The following is a 23,332-nucleotide window of genomic DNA, read 5'->3' as shown; positions in this document are numbered from 1 at the left end:
ACCTGCTGGGCTCTGGCGATTCTTCCGCCTCAGCCCTCCAAGTAGCCGGAACTACAGGCGCGCGCTATCACGCCCGGCTAATTTTTTGATTTATTGTAGAGACAAGGTCTCGCCAAGTTGCCCAGGCGGGTCTCGAACCCGCGGGCTCAGGCCGTCCACTCACCTCGGCCTCCCAAAGTGCTGGGATGACAGGCTGAGCCACCGAGCCTGGCCATTGCTGCAATTTCTTAAGTGCTCATGGATGAGGGGCTGACAGATAGGCTGTCACTCACTGCCATACAGAAAATGGGAAGCCATCAGGGCTTCCTCGTCTAGGTTGGGAGACTGAGACTTTGCGGAATTCCCCCTGGGACTGTGTCGGGAATCTCAGGAAGCCAATGGAGCGACGAGGGCGAGAGCCCACCCTGCACGTGCCAGAGGGGGCCACTTGGGCATTATGGAGGACTGACTCACCCATTAGGGAAACAGTGCAGGAAACACCCCAGGCCCACCCCACCAGAGATGAAGTATTGATTTTTGTCAGGGAGCCAGCGACCAGTGGGCCCAGGTGAGAAGCTTGTACTTCAGGTCTTTTAGTCTGTAGCTGTGATACTCTTCAAAGTGCTTTATAATTTATCAGTGATGTATTGCTTAATGTATTCATTTGTTTGCTTTTGAGTCAGAATTTCACCTTTCGCCCAGACTGGAGTGCAGTGGCAATCCTTCTGCCTCAGCCCGGCTAATTTTTTGATTTGTTGTAGAGATGAGGTCTCACCAAGTTTCCCAGGCTGGTCTCAAACCTGTGGGCTCAGGCAATCCTTTTGCCTCCACCTCTCAGAGTTCTGGGATTACAGGTGTGAGCCACCACGCCCTGCTGAATTACTGTTAATTCATCTATTAATGCCTATCTGTTGTGTTCCCCTCTACCTCCATAGACTGAGGTCCCTGAGGATGGAAATGTCTCACTCTTTTCTGGTTCCTGGCACCCAATGTGGCACCTGGCGCATAGTAGTATCCTGTAGGTACTTGCTAAATGCATATGTGAATGAATGAGCTCAAGAGCGCCAGGAAACCCGCAGTGCTGGGGAATAGGTGATGGGAGAAACCTTCTCTGTGCTCATTGCAATTCTTTCCACATACTCACAAGTGCGGTGCTCACTCCGTCCAGGGGAATCTGGGAGTTTCTCCCACGCAGGACGCTGGGGCTATAGGAACTGCACTGCCTACTCAGGACCAGCTCGGTGCCAGAGGCTGGGGCAGGAATACAGGCAGGGGATTGTGAGTCAGGGTCTCACTCTGTTGCCCAGGCTGGAGCGCAGTGGCACAATCACAGCTCACTGCAGCCTCGACCTCCTAGGTTCAGGTGATCCTCCCACTTCCACCTCTGCCTCCTGAGTACCTGAGCCGACAGGCGCATGCCACCCCACATGACTGATTTTTTTATTTTTTATTTTGTAGAGACAAGGTCTTGCTATATTGTCCAGGCTGGTCCCAAACTCCTGGGCTCAAGTAATCTTCCCACCTTGGCCTCTCAAAGTGCTGGGATTGTAGGCATAAGCCATCACACCCAGCCAGTCTGGCACCAGCAGTCCTTGTCTTTCTTTAAAAAAAAATAATTATTCCCCCCCGTCACGTGATCTCTAGCTCATAATCCCATGTGTTTTGCCCCTCCAGAAATAACCAATACTATTGCTGTCGTCATTGGGAACTTTTCATCAACACAGATCAGTGGAAGTCTGTGAGCCAAGATCAGGAGATAATAATCCCTCATTAAAAGTCCCCAGAATTGGTCAGTCTCAGTGGCTCAGCCTGCAATCCCAGCACTTTAGGAGGCTGAGACAAGTGGATTGTCTGAGTCTGCAGGTTCGAGACCAGCCCGGGAAACTTGACCAGACCTCATCTCTACAATAAATTTTAAAAAATTAGCTGGGTGTGGTAGCACACCCCTGTAGTTCCAGCTACTTAGAAGGCTGAGGCGGAAAGATCGCTGGAGCCCGGCAGGTCGACACTGGGGTGGCCATGAGCTGGCCAGTGCACTCCAGCCTGGGCGACAGAGTGAGACTCCAACTCAAAAAAAAAAAGTCCCTAGAATCCCTAGGAAGGACATGGGCAGGGGCAGTACATGGGGGCGGGTGTGCCACTGGGAGCAGCACCCCAGAGGCAGATGTCCGCCCAGCAGCTGCCACACGGGACATTTGCTCATTCGGGGACACACCTCCACCCTGCTGATGGGAAGCCCGGCCTCCGTGTCTTTACGACTGAGCTGCCTCCTTCCAGCTTTACTCCCTCTGGGTCCCTGCAGCTCCTGTCCCCTCCCCTGTGGTTGGGCCAGGCTGTGAGAATGGTGTCTTTAGAGGCCAGGGTCAGGAGATGAGGGGACAGCTCTGTGGTACAGAGCCCGCTTTGTCTAAGCCCTCGGAGCTGACAGTTTTGTTCCCTGAGGCATCTACTGGACTCCGTCTTAGCTTAGCTGAGTGTCAGTGCTAAGAGTTGTTCTACGTGAAAGCGGGACGGGACGTCACGGTTGTGGCTTACACAGGGGATGGCTCTTGTGGTAGACATCTTCCCTAGCTGGACATCCTTGTTGGCAGCTTGGGATGTGCCGGGGATGGCGTCCAGCACCTAAGAGCTGTCTGAGCGGAAGCCAGTATTGTTCCTACAGTTTTGGTGTTTGATGTCTCCAGTGTCCTTGGCTCTACTGTTAATTGGGTGGTGGGAGACACTGGCTAGAAGGAGAGGGATGCCCAGAGGTGGCCTCAGGCCTGCCTCTCTGTCGCTAGCTCTGAACCCTGGGCAGGTCACTCAGGCTCTCAGACTTAGTGTCCTCTCCTGTAGGAGAGGAGCCCTAGTGATAACGGCCATCCTCCTAGGGTGTTATGAAGATGAAGTTAGGTGGTGCGCCAGTCCCTGGCACGCAGGAACGTCCTATGGATGATGCGTGAGCAGAAGAACATGTCTTCCAGGGGCAAAGTGACCCACATGGTGTGGCCACTGGTGGGTGCAGTTAGAGGTTGGCCAGATGTGGTAGCTCATGCCTGTAATCCCAACACTCTGGGAGGCTGACGCAAGAGGGTTGCTCGAGTCCAGGAGTTCAAGACCAGCCTAGGCAACATAGAGAGACCCTGTCTCTACAAAAAATAAAAAATAAGCTGGACTCGGTGGCTAGTCTGTAATCCTGTGCCTTTGGGAGGCTGAGGTGAGTGGATTGCCTGAGCACGCGGGTTCGAGACCTGCCTGGGCAACTTGGCGGGACCTCATTTTTACAATAAATCAAAAATGAGCTGGGCGTGGTAGCACGCGCCTGTAGTTCCAGTTACTTGGAAGGCTGAGGCGGAAGGATCGCCGGAGCCCAGCAGCTTGAGGCTGCGGTGGCCGGGAACGGCCACTCCACTCCAGTCTGGGCGACAGAGTGAGACTCCAACTCAAAAAAAAAAAAAAAAAATAGCCTAGCATGGCGGCACGTGCCTATAGTCCCAGCTGCTCAGAAGGCTGAGGTGATAGGATCACCTGAGCCCGGGAAGTCGAGGCTGTAGTGAGTTGAGATCTTGTTACTGCACTGCAGCCTGGGCAACAGAGTGAGACCTCAACTCAAAAAAAAAAAAAAAAAAAAGAGAGAGAGAGAGAGAGAGAGAGAGAGATTGGGGTGATTCTTATGTTTGTGCTGCAAAATTTCTTCGAGGAACAGAGAAAATAATGACAGATGGACACACCTTTTATTGTTTTTGTTTTTTGAGTAGGAGTCTCACTCCGTCACCCAGGCTGGAGTGCAGTGGCACACTCACGGCCACCTCAGTGTCGACCTGCTGGGCTCCGGAGATCCTTCCGCCTCAGCCTTCCAAGTAGCCGGAACTACAGGCACGTGCTACCATGCCCGACTAATTTATTTATTTATTGTAGAGACGAGGTCTCAGCAAATTGCCCGGGCTGGTCTCAAATACGTGGGCTCAGGCAATCCACTTGCCTCAAAGTGCTGGGATGACAGGCTGAGCCACCGAGCCCAGCCTGGATATACCTTTCAGAGGGCAGAAGTGCCTGTTTATAAAGTCTAGAATGTAGAGTCATCACTCGTGGTTTAAAGCTGGTCAAGTCAGTGTGGGAGACCAGGGATGCCACTAAAGTGCCTCTAGTGGACTGGCTCCAGAGATGGGGCGATGGAGCTCGAGGAAGACGGGCCGGAGGGTTAACTGTTGGGTTTGGGGGTTCTGGAAAGAAGTTGGCAGATGATCTAGCCTCCCATGTGCTGTGGTTAGCACATGAGCCTGAAGTCTGTCTGATCTGGGGAAAAAAAAAAGTGTACACAAAACAGTAAGATCACAGAGTGATGTCATCAGGAAGAAATAGGGGGATATGCGTTTTCCAAGGTGCAGAATGGGGGAAGACAGAGGGCTTGAGAAAGAGAGAAAGAGAAAACAAGGGACCGGCATCGCAGATAGCTGGGTGGTGTGTGCCTGTCTGCACGTTTCCTTTGGATGTAAATAACAATTTTGCAAAGTTCTTGAAGACAGGGCTTTATCCCGGCTGGCTGCATAATTTAATTCAAGGAGCATTTCTTGAGGCCTGCTGTGCCCCCTAAGGGCAGAGATAAAGGACCCAGTCTGTCTGCTTGAGGAACTTACTTTCAGCAAAGAAAACAAATGCCACACTCCATAAAAAAGACAATACAGCATGATAAGAGATGAGGCAGATGAGGAAGGCACAGAACAGGGAGTGCCTGACTCCAGATGAAAGGGTTCTGAAGGGCTTGGGAAAGACTTGTAAGAGGGAAAGATGTCTGATGGGGTTTTGGAGAATGAATAGGAGTTTGCGGGTAGACAAGAAGGTAGGAGAGGATAGCACAAGCAGTGGTGTGTTTATGGCCTGGAGGGAGCTTGACGTTGCTTAAATAACAAATAGGTGGAGGTGTCAGGAGATGCAGATGGAGAGGAAGGCAAAAGTCAGCAAGCGGATGGTGATTGGAGATTGGTGGATGGGTTCTCAGCGATGACTGCAGGCCTACCTTTGCGTTTCGGGGTGATCCCACTGCAGCGTCGTGGGGGTGGAGAAGTGGCTGAGTCTGCAGAAAGGGAGGCCAGTGAAGAAGCAACTTGAAACAACTCAGGAAGCGGGGCTGGTCTCCTGAGCCGCGGCGGCAGCCTGGGAACAAGGAGGAGGGAATGAATTCAAGGAGTGCCTAGAGGTAGTGGCACATGGGACCCCTTTCCAGAAGCGTGTGTGAGGGAGAGGGAGGAACTGAGGGTGCCGCTGATCCAGGCTAGGAGACAAGGGCTGCGGGATGAGCTGGAGATGGATGGAGTTGGGGTAAATTCAGTTTTGAGCGTGTCAGATGTCCGAGGCCCAGAGGACAGCCCCACGGAGGGGTCGCCAGGCATCTGGGGCTTAGTGATGGATCTGGGCTCGAAGCAGAATTCGCCTCAAGCCTGTGGGTGGTGGTTAACCCGTAGAGCAGGTGGCCCTCGGAGAGGGAGGAGAACGGGGGGAAAGGACAGAAACCCGAGCGGCATCATTCAGGAGGGAGCAGAAGTGGCTCCGGTCTCTCTGCTCCAGAGGGCCGTGCCCTGGAACCCGGGTGAAGGGAGGGGTGGGAAAGCCCCCAGGGCTGGAGAGAGGGCAGCTAAGACTCAAGTGTCCACGGCTGGGTGAGTGGTGGTTGTCGCCGATGCCGTGAGATCGCAGTCGGATGGAGGAGGGAATGAGAGGTGGGCAGTCGGGGATGGAGACGGTACTTTCTAGAAACCTGGGTAAGGAGGGAAGGAAAGGAGCAGGGTGGTGGTGGAGGAGGAAAGGCCTAACCTCGAGGGGAGGCCCCACCTCGGGGGTCTCGGGGAGGAGGCTCGGGCCTGGCAGCAGGCCAGACGGCAGGCGGGGCCGCAGCGGGGCCAGCGCTCAGCTGGGCGTCTGTTTCTACTTGTCTGTTTTAGAAATGAAGCTGTCATTTTAGATTTCGGCTGTGTAGGGATAGAATACGATGTTAGAGACAGAAGGACCGCCATGGCCATCTAGGTGGGTCTACTGTTCAGATGGGTAAACTGAGGCTAAGACAGGCTCAGAGAGAGGAAGGGACCGTCCAGGCTCTCCCAGGTGGCAGAGCCAGCAACTGCCTCTTGTCCTCTGCACTTACCTCATCGACATCTGATTGTTCCTGCCAGCAAGGTACCCCCAAACTCTCATCACCGGCTTGTCATCGGCATTTGCCAGCCAGCCGCTGAGAGTCTCCCATTATACTGGTGCCCGGGGTCTCCCTGGAGTGGCTCCGAGACCTATCTATGCACAGCACTGCCCAGTGCATAACCCCAGGGGGCACCACTCGCCCTGTGCTCTCTCCGAGGGGTGCTCCCTGCAGTGGTGAAGTGTGGTGGTCCACGCTCCGTCGGGGACTTCGTGGCAAGGCCCGGTCACCATCGGTAAGGAGCCCCTCGGCGACTGGACCAGGGCGTATTTTTAAACTTGGCAGGGTCGCCTTTCCGCTGGAAAGCCAGGAGGCAGCTGACCAACTGGAATGTGGAATGCCAGCACGGGCATCAGGCAGCCTCCTTAGTCATGCCAGCCGGGAGAGGAATGTGGATAGGGTTAGGGGTGGGGATGTGAAGATGGGCATCCCACCACAGATGGCCTCGCAGCCTTGACTTTTTTCTCTCCTTCTTTTCTTCCCGTAGAGGAGTTTTCTTAGACACCATCCTCCCCCGTCGAGACGACAACGGCGTCAGGCCAACCATCGGCCAGCGCGTGAGGCTTAGCCAGGGAGACATCGCTCAGGCCCGGAAGCTGTACAAATGCCCAGGTAACTGACGCACGGGGGTTCCCGGCGTCCTCCCGTGATGCACGGTCTTGGGGGGACATCTTGGGGAGCCCGAAGGGACGACCCCTTGGCAGATGTCATTTCTGGCATCCTTCCATGAGGGGGTGCTAGGCAGAGTACGAGAAAGCAAGCGGGAGTGGTAAGAACTGGCAGGTGGTGGAGAGCGAGTCTTAGAGCCCATGGCTAATCCTGCCTGACACTTTGGATTTCTCCATCAAAGCCCGGTGTCCAGAAAGGGAGGAAACCATAGTAGACAGCAGTACACAGGGGTCCAAGGCGGTGTGCCCCTCCCACCCGTAATAGAGCACCTCCCCTTTCTACAGATTCAGGGATGTGAGTTGGGCAAAACAGGAACGAAGGGGAACTTTGCAGGAAGAATGAGAGAGAACGTCTTGGGGAGATGGCGGTGGGGCGGGAGGGGTCAATTTCCTAGACACTGCAAGTCACAGGATATCTCGATGCTATGAATGAGGTCATTTCTCTGGTTCTGTGACTGTCCTGGTCATTCAGCGTTCTTGGCAGCGGCCAGCAATCTGTCACTGAAGACGGGACAGTACAGTAGAGTTGGGGCAAATACCTGTTTGGAAGTGTCCCCTTCCCTTGAATTTGCCCTCTTTGCCTTCTGTGCCTGTGACTTCAACCACATACACACACACACACACACACACACACACACACACACACACACACACACACACATTCACACACATCTGTGGGCTGAGCTCTCCTAGGCTAGTCAAGCCGTTGACGGCCACCTTTTCCCACTGATGGGCCAAATGCCTTTCAGGGGTTTTACGAGGAGAGAAGGAAGCTCCGTTTCCAACAGTCTTTTCCAAACCCCCACAACCAGACACAGAATTTGATCATGGGACAGAATCTTTGACCTGGGAACCTCTTAGAAAATCTGGCCTGTCCTGTGGCCCTACAAAGCAGGACCCAGGGCACGCCAAGGGCGATGTGGGGCTTGCTTCCTGCAGAAACTCTAGGAAATACGTCTGCAGTCATTAGGCATCTGGGGGCGTGTCGGGCCTGAACACAGGACACGCGTATCGCATAGCCGTGCTGAATTTAGAGGGAAACCTTATAGCATTCCCTGGGAAATGCCATCGTATTTATTTAGTTATAGGGTAGACACTGCTTCTTCTCGAAAGGATTCAGGGCAGCTGGTGAGTGCCATGGAGCCACACAGTCATGGATCTGTCCTCACAGAGCACTGACGATTATTCTAAAAGAATTTCCATGGAGCCCTCGGGGGTGGTGACGGCCGGGTGTAATCACCATGATGCCGGGCAGTTGTTCGGTAACGTGATCTTGAAGCCCCAATACCCAGGATTTCCTGAGGCCGATCGTGGGCGCCTCTCTCCAGATGCCTTCCTGCAGCTCCAAAAATTAGGGAGCTTTGCATAGTTTCAAGGGGGAACCGAAGGCTCCGGCCATTCCATATGCGGGTTGAAATGCATCTGGGAAAAAGTGCTCACGGCTGCTTGTTTCCTGTGCTAGGGCTGCCCCTAAGACGAGGGGTGCTCAGAAAAGCAGTGATATTGTCTTTGGGGTCTGTAGGAAAATATGACACCTGTCACTCCCAAGTGTTCATACAGGTATCCTTGCTTTCTGAAGACAAATGAGAGAACATGCTTCTCACATACATAAAGGCAAGGTGCTAGACTACACCAGGCAACCCCCAAGGTTCAAGGGCAGAATAGCTTGTTCTAGAATATTCCAGCTCCCTGGGCCTCTGCATTTTTCTGTTTTCTTGACTACTTGGTAGTTTTTTCAGAGGTGGGTAATTGGAAAAGAAGAGGAAAAAATCAAACTAACAACGAAACCGAGTTTTATTTTATTCTAATTAGAGACAGGGTCTGGCTCTGTCACCCAGGCTGGAGTGCAATGGTGCGATCAGAGCTCATTGCAGGCCAGGTGCGGTGGCTCATACCTGTAATCCCAGCACTTTGGGAGGCAGAGGTGAGAGGACTAACTGAGCCCAGGGGTTCGAGACCAGTCTGGGAAACTTGGCAAGACCTTGTCTCTACAATAAATTAAAAAAAAAAAAGACCCGGCTAGGTGACTCAGCCTGTAATCCCAGCACTTTGGGAGGCCGAGGTGAGCGGATTGCCTGAGCCTGCAGGTTCAAGACCAGCCTGGGCAACTTGGTGAGGCCTCGACTCTACAATAAATAAAAAATTAGCTGGGTGTGGTAGCATGCACCTATAGTTCTGGCTACTTGGAAGACTGAGGTGGAAGAATCTCCGGAGCCCAGCAGGTTGATGCTGGGGTGGCCATGAGTGTGCCACTGCACTCCAGCCTGGGTGACAAGAGTGAGACACCAACTCAAAAAAGAAAAAATTAGCTGGGTGTGGTGGTACACACCTGTAGTCCTCACTACTTGAAAGACTGAAGCAGAAGAATCACCTAAGCCCAGCAAGTGGAGGCTGTGGTGCTGTAAGTGTGCCACTGCACTCCAGCCTGGGTGACAGAGATTCCAACTCAAAATAAGATAAAATAAAGCTCACTGCAATCTCAAACTCCTGGGCTCAAGCAATCCTCCCATCTGAACCTCCTTAGTAGCTGGGACTACAGGAACACGCGACCACACCCAACTATTTAAAAAAATTTTTTGTAGAAATGGGTTCTCACTATGTTGCCCAGGCTGCTCTCCAACTTTCACCCCTACACAATCCTCCTACCACAGCCTCCCAAAGTGTTGAAATTACCGGCATGAGCCATCACACTTAGTCTGAAATGGATTTTATAGCTTTTTTTTGAGTTGGAGTCTCACTCTGTCACCCACACTGGAATGCAGTGGCTGCTCCCGGCCACTGCAGCCTTTACCTGCTGGGCTCCCCCGATCCTTCCGCCTCAGCCTTCCAAGTGGCTGGAACTGCAGGTGTGCACTACCACGCCCAGCTAATTTTTGATTTGTTGTAGAGATGAGGTCTCTTCAAGTTGCCCAGGTGGGTCTCGAACCCGCGGGCTCAGGCAATCCCCTCACCTCAGCCTCCTAAAGCGTGGGATTACAGGCTGAGCCACCGAGCCCGGCTTTTTTTCTCTTTGTTTCACCTTGCATTGTCACATCCTCTCTGCCACAGATATTATTATTAGCAATTATAACAGCATACAGAGCATTCACTGGGTGCTAAGCACTGAGCTGACCCATGTCATTCATGCACATGATTGCACCAACCTTCTAGGTAGGTCCTGCCCATTTCACAGATAAGAACACTGAGGCTCAGCAAAGCTGGGAAACTTGCCCACGGTGGCCACACAGCTGGCCAGAGAGTGGAGATTCATGAGCTCGAGGCCACACTCCATCCTGAGAACCTCAGAAGAAGCCCCCGGGGTTTCTTTTTGGCACCCAGACCTTACTTGTGCTTTTGTTAGCCAGAAAAACGTCCATCTGCCTGGCACAGTTCTCTCCGGCATGTTCCGAGACTTTGGCTGGTGAAGGGGTGTGTTTGCTCGACGGCCCTGGGCGGGAGCTGCGTGGACGAGTGGGTCGTGGTGCATGGGCCATGTCACAGTTGTTGTTCTGCTTGTGCAGCATGCGGGGAAACGCTGCAGGACACCACGGGGAACTTCTCCGCACCTGGCTTCCCAAATGGCTACCCTTCCTATTCACACTGTGTCTGGAGGATCTCGGTCACCCCAGGGGAAAAGGTAGGTGGGACACTCCCCCCGGGAAAGTGGCGTACGCTCCTTGAATCGGGTGAGGCGGGAGGAATTCTTACTGTGAACAGTATGATGACGGCTGTTTGGGTCCAAGCACCCACTCACCCTGTGCCAGGCACGGTGCTGCCTTCAAGTAGCCCTACCCCACACATGATGGCCTGGCACGTACAGAATGTCCACTCTGTTATACATCAAGCTGACGGTGTGTAAAATAAAGCAGGCTCGGCCAGGCTCGGTGGCTCAGCCTGTCATCCCAGCACTTTGAGAGGCTGAGGCGAGAGGATTACCTGAGCCCACGGGTTAGAGACCCACCTGGGCAACTTGGCGAGACCACTTCTCTACAATAAATAAATTTAAAAAAAATTAACTGGGCATGGTAGCGTGCGCCTGTAGTTCCAGCTACTTGGGAGGCTGAGGCGGAAGGATCGCAGGAGCCCAGCAGGTCGAGGCTGCGGTGGCCGGGAGCGTGCACTGCCCTCCAGCGTGGGTGACAGAATGAGACTCCAACTCAAAATAAATAAATAAAAAAAATAAAGTAGGCTGTAGCCCCCCCTGACCTTCATCAATACTCTGTTATCATGTCCTGGAGGATGAGGATCCAATTTAGAATTTCGTGACACCTCAGAGGGCTGCCCTCGGGGGTGGCAGCATGGAACCCACGGCTGGCCTCTCACCCTTCAAGCCCCACTACTCAGGGCTTAGGGAACACCCGTATTGATGTCCCAGCCCACTCTCCCAAGCACCGTCCACTCCTCCCTGGCAAACAGTTACTCCTTGGCTGCTCTCCAGTGGGATGGACTGACCAGGTGTGCTATCCCTGGAGGATGGACTCAGGGAAGAGGCCCTTGCATGCTCTGGGAGTGGGCTCAGAACTATTGGGACAGGGAGTTCCAGGGTCCCTGGAGTGTGACCTGGGGTCTGGATAAGCTCTGGGCGGGCACGTTCCTCTGGCCCTGGGAGATTCTGTGGCCCTCTTGAGCTGAGCCCAGGGCAGGGACCTCTTGTCCCTCAAGGGTGGCATGTTCACAACCCTCCTGCAGGGCGGGTGCTCGCAACCATTATGTAGACGAGGAATTTGAGGCTCAAGCACTAAGGCAATTAATTTTCCACATTCACAATAAGATCTGGGAATTGGCGTTGAGGTGCTGCACCCCAAAGCTTATCTTTCTGCTGTACGTCTCTGCAAAGCCGGGTGTTCTTCAAGTGGTCTCAGACTCGGCACGGCTATCTTTGAGAAGCCCCTTGGGCCTCTTGGGTCTAGGCCAGGGGACCCCGCCTGTGTCCCTAGAGCTCTCTACAGTCACACTTGCCATTGCATGTCTCACCGTACAGTGACTGCTGGTGTACTTGTCCCACTTACAAACCTTAAGCTCATTAAGGACGGGGACTGTTACCCCCAGGGCCACACAGTGAATTTTTGTTGAATGAATATGTGGGTAGAGGAGGGATTGAGTGGAAAACCTACAGAGAGGGGTGGCATGAGGTGTGTGGAGATTTTTCAGGCACCCCTAGTGCATAACTTTTAGAAAACCTCCATCTGAATGTCAAGTTAAGGCCAGGAGCTGTGGCTCACGCCTGTAGTCCCACCACTTGGGAAGACTGAGACGAGAGGATTGCTTGAGCCTAGAGTTTGAGACTAGACTGGGCAATATAGGGAGAATTCGTCTTTATAAACTCAAAATATTAGCTGGGTGTGGTGGTGCACACCTGTAGTCCCAGCTACTCGGGAGGCTGAGGTGGAAGGATCGCCTGGCTCCAGGAGGTTGAGGCTACAGTGAGCCATGATCGTTGCTGCACTGCACTCTAGCCAACTCAAAAAGAGAAGAAAATAAGAAAGAAAAAGAAATGAGTGTCAAATTAAGCGTAGGGAAATGACTAGGAAGCATTAATCCTCGCGCCAACTTCAACAGAGAGGTGCAGTTATGCTCATTTACAGGTGAGGAAATGGACTTGCCCGGGTCCCCTAGGTTTGTTGCAGAGCTGTGATTTGAACCCAGGTGACTGGACTCTGAGAGCCCGAATACTTGACCATCATCTTATGTTATTACACAAAGGGGACAGATGCGTAGAGAGAGATCTGAACGTCTGTTTACACACACACACGTGTGGGCACACCATACACACCCATTCTTGGGCTCGAAGCATTTAAGACGTTAGCTGTGGCTATCACCTTGTGCCTGAGACTCCAGACCTGTCTGCCTTGGGTGGATGTTTCTTGCTGGAGACTCTAACAGGAGGAAGGTAGACAGGAGGAAGAGAGACAGGAAGGGGTTTCTGGTAAGCTCCAAACTGCCCAACGCCCCTGCACAGAGGGGCTGTGTGATATTCCTGAACCCGGGAAGCGTCACCAAGCCTTAATTACTAACGCTAGCCGGGGACAGGGAGAATATGCCTCATTGAAATTCCTGTACCAATTATTTCCATTTCTGCGCCGCCCGACCTTCCCCAGAGCTGCTCGTAATTAGTGAGCTTGATTGATTCGAGTCTCACCTCTCGTTCCTCACCTCTTCCCCTATGGTCTTTATGGTTCACTAACACACTTAAAATAATTAGCCCGGGTAATTATCCCACTCATTCAGACGAGTGTGTTACCAGGGAAGTTGTACTAACATTTCCTTTCTGTGATTTGAAACTGCAAGGGCTAAGGAATTATCGTGCAACCAGCTTTCAAGGATGCCTGAGCCCTAGCACCTGGATGCAAGCATACCGGGGGGGCATGATGGAAGTCTAAGGTGCACCCCTGTCTTTATGAGACTTTGGGTTTGGTGTGGGGACCCCACTCCCTCCCGGGGAACCTGATTCAGTGGAAGGAGGTGCATTTGCTTGGTGTAAGCATTTTTTAAAGCTTCCAAGGTGCTTCCAATGTGCAAGTGAGGTTGAAAATCACTAGTCTAGTTTGAAAGAAGAGCGACATCTCTCTCTTCCTCTCTCTCTCTCTCTCTCTCTCTCTCTTTCTCTCCCTCCCCACAAAAGGAGGTGAGCCAGTCTGTGCCTTTCTGGTACTGACTCTCCCTTTCCCAGGTCATTCCAGGGCTTTGTGAGAAGATGCTCCTAGTCCTTCCAGGGCTTTGTGAGAAGATGCTCCTAGTCCGAAAGTGAGGTGGGAATGGCCCGAGGGAAGGGCTGGGTCCTCAGCACCAGGCAAGACAGGCAGCCTGTGAGGAGCGGTTAGTGCTTGTTGTGGTACGCCAGGTGTACACTTAGGGTGGCCTCATTTTTAAAACCGCCATTGATGGGCCAGGTGCAGTGACTCATACTTGTTATCCCAGCCAGGCACAGTAGCTCATGCCTGTAATCCCCGCACTTTGGGAGGCTGAGGCAGGAGGATTGGTTGAGCTTGCAGGAGTTCGAGACCAGCCTGGGCAACATGGCAAGACTTCGTCTCTACAAAAAATTAAAAAAATAAAAAATTATCCAGGCATGGTGGAGTGCACCTGAAGTCCCAGCACTTTGGGAGGCTGAGATGGAAGGATTGCCTGAGCCCAGGAAGTCGAGGCTGCGGTGAGCCATGATCACACCTTTGCACTCCAGCCTGGGTGACAGAGCAAGACCCTGACTCAGAAAACAAAAACCAACCCCCCCCCGCTATTTACGGAGTATCCATGAGGTTCCAGGCCTAGCAATATATGCCCTTGGCATAGCTTCTCATGCAGTCCCCTCAAGAGCCCAGTGGTGTGCGTATTGCTTTACAGATGAGAAAACTGGGGGTCTGAGAGTCAAGTATTTCCCTGCAACTCCAGAGACAGTAGATGGCGGAGCTGCGAAGCAAATCTGGGTGCAGGCGGATGTCAAGACACCTGCTCTGAGTCTATGAGAGAGTGGAGCATTCCCACTGGGTACCTTGGAGGAGGGGGCGGGGCAGAGTCCTTGAGCTGGGCTGGGGACAGTCTCCCTGACACAGGAACATCAGGCAGCGCTGGCCATCAGGGCACCCGGGATGGGCCCTAGAGGCTCTGCACAGTCAGCAGTCGAACTCACAAGCCGGGCCCGTGGGAGCCACTGGAGTTTCTTGAGCATGGGAGGAGTCTGGGGAGGATGAGATATAAGGGGAGGATTCATCTGGAAGCCCTAGTGTGCGGGGGGTGGGGGGACACAGCAGAGTGGAGTCAAGGAACCGTCTCAGTGAGAGCCATCCAGGCAGGGGTGAGGAAGGGGGAGGGAGCCAGACATCTGAAAGGAGAAAGAGCCGTGGGCATGGGTGCTGAGCAGATACCAGGACCCACAGGAGGGGAGAGAGGAGGTCAGACCAAAGCTTGGCGCCCAGGGCATGGGGCAATGGCATCTCCTGCAGCCAGGGAGGCTGGCAAGGAGAGGCTGTGTTTCGAGGTGCCCTCACATATAGTGGGGAGTAGGGAGGGGAACCCGGGGTGGTGAAAACCAGAAAAGACGGGCTCCAGGCAGAGGGGCAAGGGAGCAGGAGGACCAACAAAACTGCAGCCCCCGAGATGTGGCCCGTGGAAACCTTTGCCCCAGCCCCCCCCAGCCAGAAGATTTACTTGGGGCCTTGGGGCTGGTGGGATATAAAAGAAGTGAGGCCAGGCACGGTGGGTCACACCTGTCATCCCCTCCCTTTGGGACACTGATCACGGAGGTGCTCAAATAAATGAATGAATGAATGAATGAAGGGACCAGTGGAGGGGCAGAGGGTGAAGGTACTGGAGAGAGATGAATTACCAGCAGCAAGTTCTCCCGAGAGGAGAGAGGAAGAGTGTCGGATGCAGGGGCTGGGCGGGGCTGGAGCAGAGGCTTATGGGGCATGGACACTGGAGAGCTCAGGCCAGACAGGCCGCCAGTCCTCAGGGCCCCAGGGGCCCCGGGCACCTTGCCTGGTGGACCTTGGGCGGGGTGAAGGCCCAGGGGGAAACCCAGACTCTGTTCTGGGCCGTGCACCAGGGGAGCCCCGAGCTGGAGGGCTGTGGAGACCAGGGCCAGTGCGTGGGGGCAGCCGCCGTGTGTTCTGAGCCTGCAGGACCACCCAGCCTTCCCCGTCCCCTCCCACCACCCTCTCCCCAGCTAAGCACTCGCCTGTTTGGCCATAGGGGCATCCGCTGGCTGACTCAGGGCAGCCACAGCTGGACCTCGTATCCTTACCTCCCAGCCATCACCCCTCCTCTGCCTCCTCATTCTAAACACGCAGGCAAAGGTTTCTGCTGGGCCTGCAGGACAGGTCTCCAAACTGCTCTGCACCTCTGCACATGTCAGCTCCTCTCACTGCAATCCTCTAGTCTCATTTCCCTGCCCACGTAGGCCCCTTAGGTTCAATGTCACCTCCTCTCAGGACTCTTCTGCAGAACCACTAGGCAGAGTCCATTTCTCCCTTTGCAGGACTGCCCAGACGCTCTGTCTGCACTCCCTTTTCAGTGTTTATATCTCAGTGTGTTTGCTGGCTCTCTGTGTCTTTCCCCCGTTCTCTGAACTCCCTCAAGGACCTGTCTTACGGATCTTTCTGTCTCCATCAACCAACACAGGCTGGCACTTAGTGGGTGTTCAGCAAACAATGGTGAAATGAATGAATGAATGAATGAATGAATGGACTAACTGTAGGAAGGCCAGTCGGCACACCACACTTCAGAAGAGCAAGGTCATGGCCGAGGGGACACTGATCACGGAGGTGCTCAGATGTACTCAGGCTCACCCCGGTCCTCGGGAATGATTGATGGTGTTATAAGATCTTCTCGTATCTCTGAATCTCAGAGACCCCCTCCCTCCTCCCAGCCCCCCGTCTCAGCGCCCCGGGCCGGGCTCTTTAATGCATCTTGCCTTCTGTAAACCATCGAGTGACTTCAAAAGCTCCAGTGATTCCCCAGATGGAACCGAAGGACCCATCTCCTTCTGTTTACTCCCCATCCTGCCGAGGGTTTATTATTTAACGTCACGAGGTTTCCGGCGAGCATGTTTTTGAGACAACACGTCTACTGTGGTCTGAGAGTTCTGTATGTGAAAGGGTAACGTGAGAACACCGGTATGCAAGACGGAGCTCTCTGAACTCATCACGCTTGGCTGCCAAAACTCACTCTCCGGTCATTCTTTCCAGATCGTCCTCAACTTCACGTCCATGGATTTGTTTAAAAGCCGCCTGTGCTGGTACGATTACGTGGAGATACGGGACGGTTATTGGAGAAAGGCCCCCCTGCTGGGTGAGTTGACTTGAGAGAGAGGTGATCGGATGATCTCTGGGATGCTGGTAGTGTTTGGACAGGTCCACCCTGACCGCAGTCATAGGAAGCTCTCCAGGGCCGGTGTCACTGTCAGACACGAACATCCATCTGGCCACACACGCTAAAAGCTTTTAAAACTGCGAATACCCCTTTGACCCAGCCATTAAAAACAAAGCTGGGCGGGGCTCGGTGGCTCAGCCTGTCATCTCAGCACTTTCGGAGGCTGAGGCGAGTGGATTGCCTGAGCCCACAGGTTTGAGACCAGCCAGGGCAACTTGGCAAGACCTTGTCTCTACAATAAATAAAAAAGAATTAGCCGGGCGCGGCAGCACGTGCCTGTAGTTCCAGCTACTTGGAAGACTGAGGGGGAAGAATCGATGGAGCCCAGCAGGTTGATGCTGGGGTGACTGTGAGTGTGCCACTGGACTCAGCTCGGGCGAGGGAGTGAGACTCCAACTTAAAAAAAAAAAAAAAGCAAAGTTGGAGGTGACTACCAATACAGAAAGGTGTTCATGGTACACTGTTTCACACAAAAAAAGTATGTTGCAAGATAGAATATGCAGTAGGATTCCGTTTGGATTAAATATAGATTTGTTTGTATATATATATAATATATATTATGCAGGCATTGCAAGGTGAGATGCCTTCAGGAATAGGCATGAAGGAAGGAGATGGGATTGGTGTAATACAATAAAGACTGATGGGGAGTGTGAGGAACCGAAAACACCAACTATCTTGTCCAAATTCGTTCAAAACAAAGTTACTTAAAACAGTGTGCAGGTTGAATTCAACTAGAAGAAATCATTGAGTTATCTACAACAGAAGTATTGAGTAAACTTGTAAATGTAAATAAGTAACACAGTGATTATTTCCGGATAATAGAGTATTTTTTTAAAGAAATTTCTTCTGTTGTTCTGGGTTCAGCTGTAGTATTTTGTTTATTTATTTATTTCTTAGTTGGAGTCTCATTCCTTCGCCCAGGCTGGAGTGCAGTGGCACACACACTCAAGGCCACCCCAGTGTCGACCTGCTAGGCTCCGGCAATCTTCCGCCTCAGCCTTCCAAGTAGCCAGAACTACAGGCGTGTGCTACCATGCCCAGCTAATTTTTGATTTATTGCAGAGATGAGGTCTTGCCAAGCTGCCCGGGCTGGTCTTGAACCTGCAGGCTCAGGCAATCCACTTGCCTTGGCCTCCCAAAGCGCTGGGATTACAGGCTGAGCCACTGAGCCCGGCCTGTAGTCTTTTTGAATTGGAGTCTTACTGTGTCACCCAGACTGGAGCATAGTGGCTCGTTCACAGCTACTGCAACCTTGACCTCCTGGGCTCAGACAATCCTTCCGCCTCAGCCTCCCAAGTAGCTGAGACTATAGGTGCACGCCACCATACCCGGCTAATATTTTAATTTATTGTACAGACGACAAGGTCTCGCCATGTTGCCCAGGCCGGTCTCAAACTCCTGGGTTCAGGCAATCTTCTTGCCTCAGCCTCCCAAAGTGCTGGGATTACAGGCGTGAGCCACTGTGCCTGGCAGTATTTTTGTTTTTCTTTGACAAGCATGTCTTGGTTTTGTGAGATGAAGGGGGCATGAACTCATTCATGAAAAGTTTGCTTGGAGTTTTGAGTGAGACGCAGTCGACAGGTAGCATTGCAAGAAAGGCCAGTTCACTCCAGATGAGTTACAAGCAGAGATCTCTCATGGATGACAGGGGAGATTCACTTTGTCCAGAGGACCGATGGTTTTGGTGTCTGGGGAACAGACACTGCGACTCATTTTGCCTGGGATGCCAGCTGTAGCGGGCACTAGAGAAAGAAGTAGAAGACAGGGGTCCCCGGCAAGGGTCTCAGCCGAGAGTGGATTGTCCTTCCTCTTAGCTGGGTCTGCAGGGTGGGCTCCCGGCGTGGGCAAGTGTCAGCCCTCAGTGAGGACTTATCCCTGGCACATCTTCGCATGAGCAGAAAAGCCACACTTGTTACACTGCAGATGTCAGACCATCCGTTGACTGAGATGGGGACAGGAGAGAAAGCAGAGGCCGAGGCGGGGGTGTCCTGCTAGACCAAGCCCCGACTTCATGCTGGATTCTGGGGAGCCCAGGACGGGATGGGTCAGAAGAGACTGGGACAGAGGAGCTAGCTGGCCTCGAGGGGCCCTGGCAGACAGTCAGCTTCTGTGTGACTAAGGGGTCCCGGCCGGGAGAGCCACCACTGGCAGTGGCACACAAGCACCCTCGCCCAGACGGCCTTGAGTTCAAAGTCCTGGTGGCAGAAACAGGTAGGCATCTGGGTCTGTGGGAGCTCTAGAGAACTGGGGAGCCTCCAGGGTGGGCCCTGCATGGGGTTACCAGGTCACCACCATTAGAAGGAATCAGGTGGTCAGCAGTCCGGGCAGACAAGCCCCCAGGCCAGGCCGGGACAGGAGCGCGTACACTGCAGGACCAGTGGTTTTTGCCATCTGATATGAGCTGGCAAGGAGTGTGCTAGCAGCCAGAGGGAGGCGTGGCTTTACAGACCACGTGGCTTGGGTGAGGCAAAAAGACTAAGGGCTGGATTTCCAGGAGCAGAGGTTCCCAGACCTGAACACCAGCACCACCTGGGAAGATTTCTATGAGCGCAGATTCCCGGGAGACCCTTGAATCAGAATCCCTGTGAATTGGGTCAGGGGATGACTCCATTCACCTGTAAATATATGTGCACGTGCCCATTTCTAATACCAAATACTTAGAGAAAGGGGACCCCAAGGACATGCATGAAACTATTGAAGGTGATATATTTACTCCTGAGAAAGGAGGCATGGGATGGTAGGCGGCCTCCTGTTCTGTGTTGCAAACTTCTCCATCATTTGAATCTTTTGCGAGAATGCATCCAAGTATCATTGCATAATTTAAATCATAAGCGCGGGTACAGTGGCTCAGACCTGTAATCCCAGCATTTTGGGGAGGCCAAGGTGGGAGGATCACTTGAGCCCAGTAGTTCCAGACCAGCCTGATCAACATAGTGAGATCTTGTCGAAACAAACAAATAAATAAAATTTTTAAAAATCACCAAAGGAGCTATGTGGGAGGAGTTGCATGGAAACATGGAATCACAGACCTCCCTACCCCAACCTGGCAGGGACCTCACAGTCACTTAATCCCACACCGAGCTCCCCAGTGTGGACCAGCTTCCTAAGGCCACACCGCTAGCCAGTGGCTGAGATCAGAACAGAATTTAGATGTCCTGGCCATGGGGGAGAGATGACTGCTGGATCTGAGGCTTTGCCAGATAAAATACATTATTCGCTGTTTATCTGAAATGCAAATGGCCTGGGCTTCCTTGAGCTTTGTTTGCTAGATCTGGCAACCCCATCTCCCCCAGGAATGGGAGAGTTTTAAAGGCTCAGGAGAAGGAAGCTGTCCGTGACTCAAGTTCCCCAAGAGAGGGCCAAGGCACGTTCCCGGGATTGGGAACGGGCAGGGAGATTTGCAGGCCTTCCCTCTTCTTGAACTTGAAACAAGAGCTTTCTCACCGCAGATCCTGGTATCTCTGGCTACACTTCGTTAAGGAGAGAGGACTTCGGGCCGTCAGTGGCGATGGCTTTGTTGTTTTGCTTTGGGCTTTTTTTTGCTCATATTTTAGCCACTTTTACAGTGTGCGTGTGTGTGTGTGTGTGTGTGTGTGTGTGTGTGTGTGTGTGTGGCGTGCCAGCGCCTGTAACCACCATTCTTCATTTGCACTTTCTCCTTTGCCAACTATTTGGCCTGCTCTGATGTTTCCAAATGCAGTTGTTAGTGAACTTTTGTGTTGGGAACAAGTGCATTGTGTCAGCCGAGCTGGTCCCTGGGAGGGGTCAGTGCCATGAAATCTGCTGGGAGGAGGCAGGTCATTGCCCCTTTGGCAGGAGGGAGAGCGGATTAGGGTGGATTGTGAAAGTATGCATCTTGCTCTGAAAACCATGCATCGCGTTTTTTCCCAGGGCAGTGTGTGAAAATCCAGGCATAATGGATGCATAACTTTTTATGAATGAGCCCTTTCTGACTCCCCGCGGAGGCCACTTGTGGCGTCTCCATCTGCATTTCCTCTTCTTGATGTCCTTATTAAACTCGTCCTCGAAAGCCAAGAACCGGATTTCGGTTTAGGAATTCGCCACCTTTTCCCTAGCCCGGGTAACCTCCAGCCTGTCCAGCCTCTCTGGAAGGAAGCCATCGGAGACCCAGGTTTTCACCTAGTGCCGAAAGGGGCATGTGAGTAGATTGGGAGCATGTCGTGACTGATGAGAGATGTTAGATTGGTTTTTCGGTTTTGGGGGCCTCGCATGAGACTGCGCCCCAAGCAAGAGGCAGATGGAACTGGAGACAACTCATCCTGGAATCTTCAACACTGGCTGTAAATTGGGTCCCCCTCACATTTCTGTTAGGGCTCTAACAATGTACTTTTGTATGCAGAACTGTCTTTGGGCATTCGTGTCACCACAATGCACACAAAAGCCCTTTTTCCCCCTTCTCTGAAATGGGGAGGGAAGTTCAGAAAGGCTAGCCTGGCCAACCAGTGTCGCGTGGCCCAGCTATTGGGGCTCCCCGGCCAGGGGCGGCCTCCCAAATGAGCAGAAATGATGGAGCGAGAGTCAAACCGCCAGGCCTGGCCTCTCCCCTCCGACTTGCTTTATGGTCTTATGTCCCAAACTGGGAAACGCTTGTGTTTCCAGAGAACAGAGCTGATGTCTGTTTATCCAAAAATGTGCAATGTTCAGAATTGCACCCCAGACAGAGATGTGCCATAGGTGGTAGTGGTCAAGATGGCGATGCTGACAGAGGTGATATTGGTGATAAAGCTCTCAGATGGCCCAGGTTCAAATCCTGCCTCCACTTATAGCTTGGAGTCTAAAATTCTCTGATTCTCAGTTTTCTCCTCTGTGAAATGGGATTATGAAGAAGTACCTCATTCAGAGAGTAGTGGGTAGAAACTGAGATACTCCATGAGATGTTCAGGACAATGTCTGGCATGGATATAGTCAATAAAACGGGGGGGGGGGGTCTTTTTTTGAGTCAGAATCTCGCTCTGTCTCCCAGACAGTTGCTGGGCTCAGGTGATCCTTCCACCTCAGCCTTCCAAGTAGCTAGCATCACCACACTTGGCTAATTTTTTTATTTATTGTAGAGACAGGGTCTCACCAAGTTACCCAGGCTGGTCTTGAACCCCTGGGCTCAGGCAATCTTGCCTCTGCCTCCCCAAGTGCTGGGATAACAGGCGTGAGCCACTGCGCCCGGCAGAAAAAGGGGGGTTTTTCTTAGAGCCATTATGGCGGAGTTGAGACCACTGAGACATCAGTCAGAGAACAAGGCTCTAGTTAAGAATTACAAAGTGATTTGGGAGTGCTTAGTGATGATTTCTAAGTTACTCCACCAGATCTAGCTCTGCTAAGGCAGTACAATCTCCTCCCCACCCCCATTCTGTCTCCTCAGGGGTCCTGAGGCTGTCCTCTAGCCTGGGGTGGGTGGTTCATGGCTCATCTCATCCGGTTAGGTTCTTAAGCAGTGGAAGTCCCTCTCTCCTTTGGAAACGGTCCCCAGCGGCTGTGACAGCTGGGTTTTAAAAGGAGAAACTTGGACTTGAGACTTGGGCTAGGCTAGGAAGGCATTCCTTTTGTAAATCAGTGTTGCCTAACCACTGTCTCCTCACTGGTAAGCAATACTTTCCCGTGCTTACAAGTCATTTTCCAAAAACGAATTGACACGAATTGGCCATGCCAGAGGAACCATTACAGAAAATTTATAGGCTTCTGGTGGATTTTTCCTGGCCGAATTCTTGGCAGGAGTGCTGTCTCATTTCACTTAATGTTAAGCTCCTCAAATCCAGAAGGCCACAAGTGGCCAGAATTGGAAGGAAGCAGAGATTAGTGGCCTCTACCCCTGCTTCTCCCCAAAGAATGTATGACACAGCTGGCCACTAGGAAGTGTCCACAGCGGCCTCCACTGCCCCCCTACCCTCACCCGCTACCCCAATTTCTCAGAAGCACAAAGCAGAATTCTAGTTCCAAATGGCTTCTCCAAGGACTAACATGGCGCTAGCCAGAAGAGTACCCACAGAATATCTGTGAAGTGAACTTTAAAAAAAAAAATATGGACATATAAGTCTGGGTGTGGTGACTCATGCCTGTAATCCCACCACTTTGGGAGGCTGAGGCGGGAAGATTGCTTGAGCCCAGCAGTTCAAGACCAACCTGGGCAACATAGCAAGACCTCATCTATACAAAAATGCAAATAAAAAAAATTCGCCTGGTGTGGTGGTGCCTGCCCACAAGCCCGGCCAAGGCGGGAAGATTGCCTGAGCCCAGGAGGTTGAGGCTGTGGTGAGCCATGTTCGTGCCACTGCACTCCAGCCTGGGTGACAGAGTGAGACCCTGACTCAAAAATAAATACATATGGAGCTATAATTCACATACGGTGCAGTTCACCGTGTAGAGCGTGGCGGCTTCTGGTTTTAGCATGCTCATAGGGATATGCAGCCATCGTCACGGTCAAGGTTAGAATGCTTTCATCCGCCGGACTTGGTGGCTCGGCCTGTAATCCCATGCTTTGGGAGTCTGAGGTGAGTGGATTGCCTGAGCCCACGGGTTCAAGACCCGCCTGGGCAACTTGGCGAGACCTCATCTCTACAATAAATCAAAAAATGAGCCGGGTGTGGTAGTGCGTGCCTGTAGTTCCAGCTCCTTGGATGGCTGAGGCGGAAGGATCGCCGGAGCCCAGCAGGTCGAGGCT

General features: G+C 52.6%; 1 protein-coding gene across 1 annotated transcript in view; it reads left to right on the top strand.

Moving 5' to 3' along the window:
* TLL2 (tolloid like 2) overlaps positions 1-23,332 on the top strand; it is a 123,185-nt gene that overhangs the window by 65,993 nt on the left and 33,860 nt on the right. The window contains exons 8-10 of the mRNA XM_021712915.1: positions 6,633-6,757; positions 10,314-10,429; positions 16,476-16,578. Coding sequence (XP_021568590.1) covers positions 6,633-6,757; positions 10,314-10,429; positions 16,476-16,578 — 344 coding nt within the window. The remainder of the gene's footprint in view (positions 1-6,632; positions 6,758-10,313; positions 10,430-16,475; positions 16,579-23,332) is intronic.

The sequence above is a fragment of the Carlito syrichta genome, unplaced genomic scaffold, assembly GCF_000164805.1.
Source record: "Carlito syrichta isolate Samal-C Ts95f unplaced genomic scaffold, Tarsius_syrichta-2.0.1 Scaffold303721, whole genome shotgun sequence".
Lineage (NCBI taxonomy): Eukaryota > Metazoa > Chordata > Mammalia > Primates > Tarsiidae > Carlito > Carlito syrichta.
This window is presented reverse-complemented; position numbering and strand designations above follow the sequence as displayed.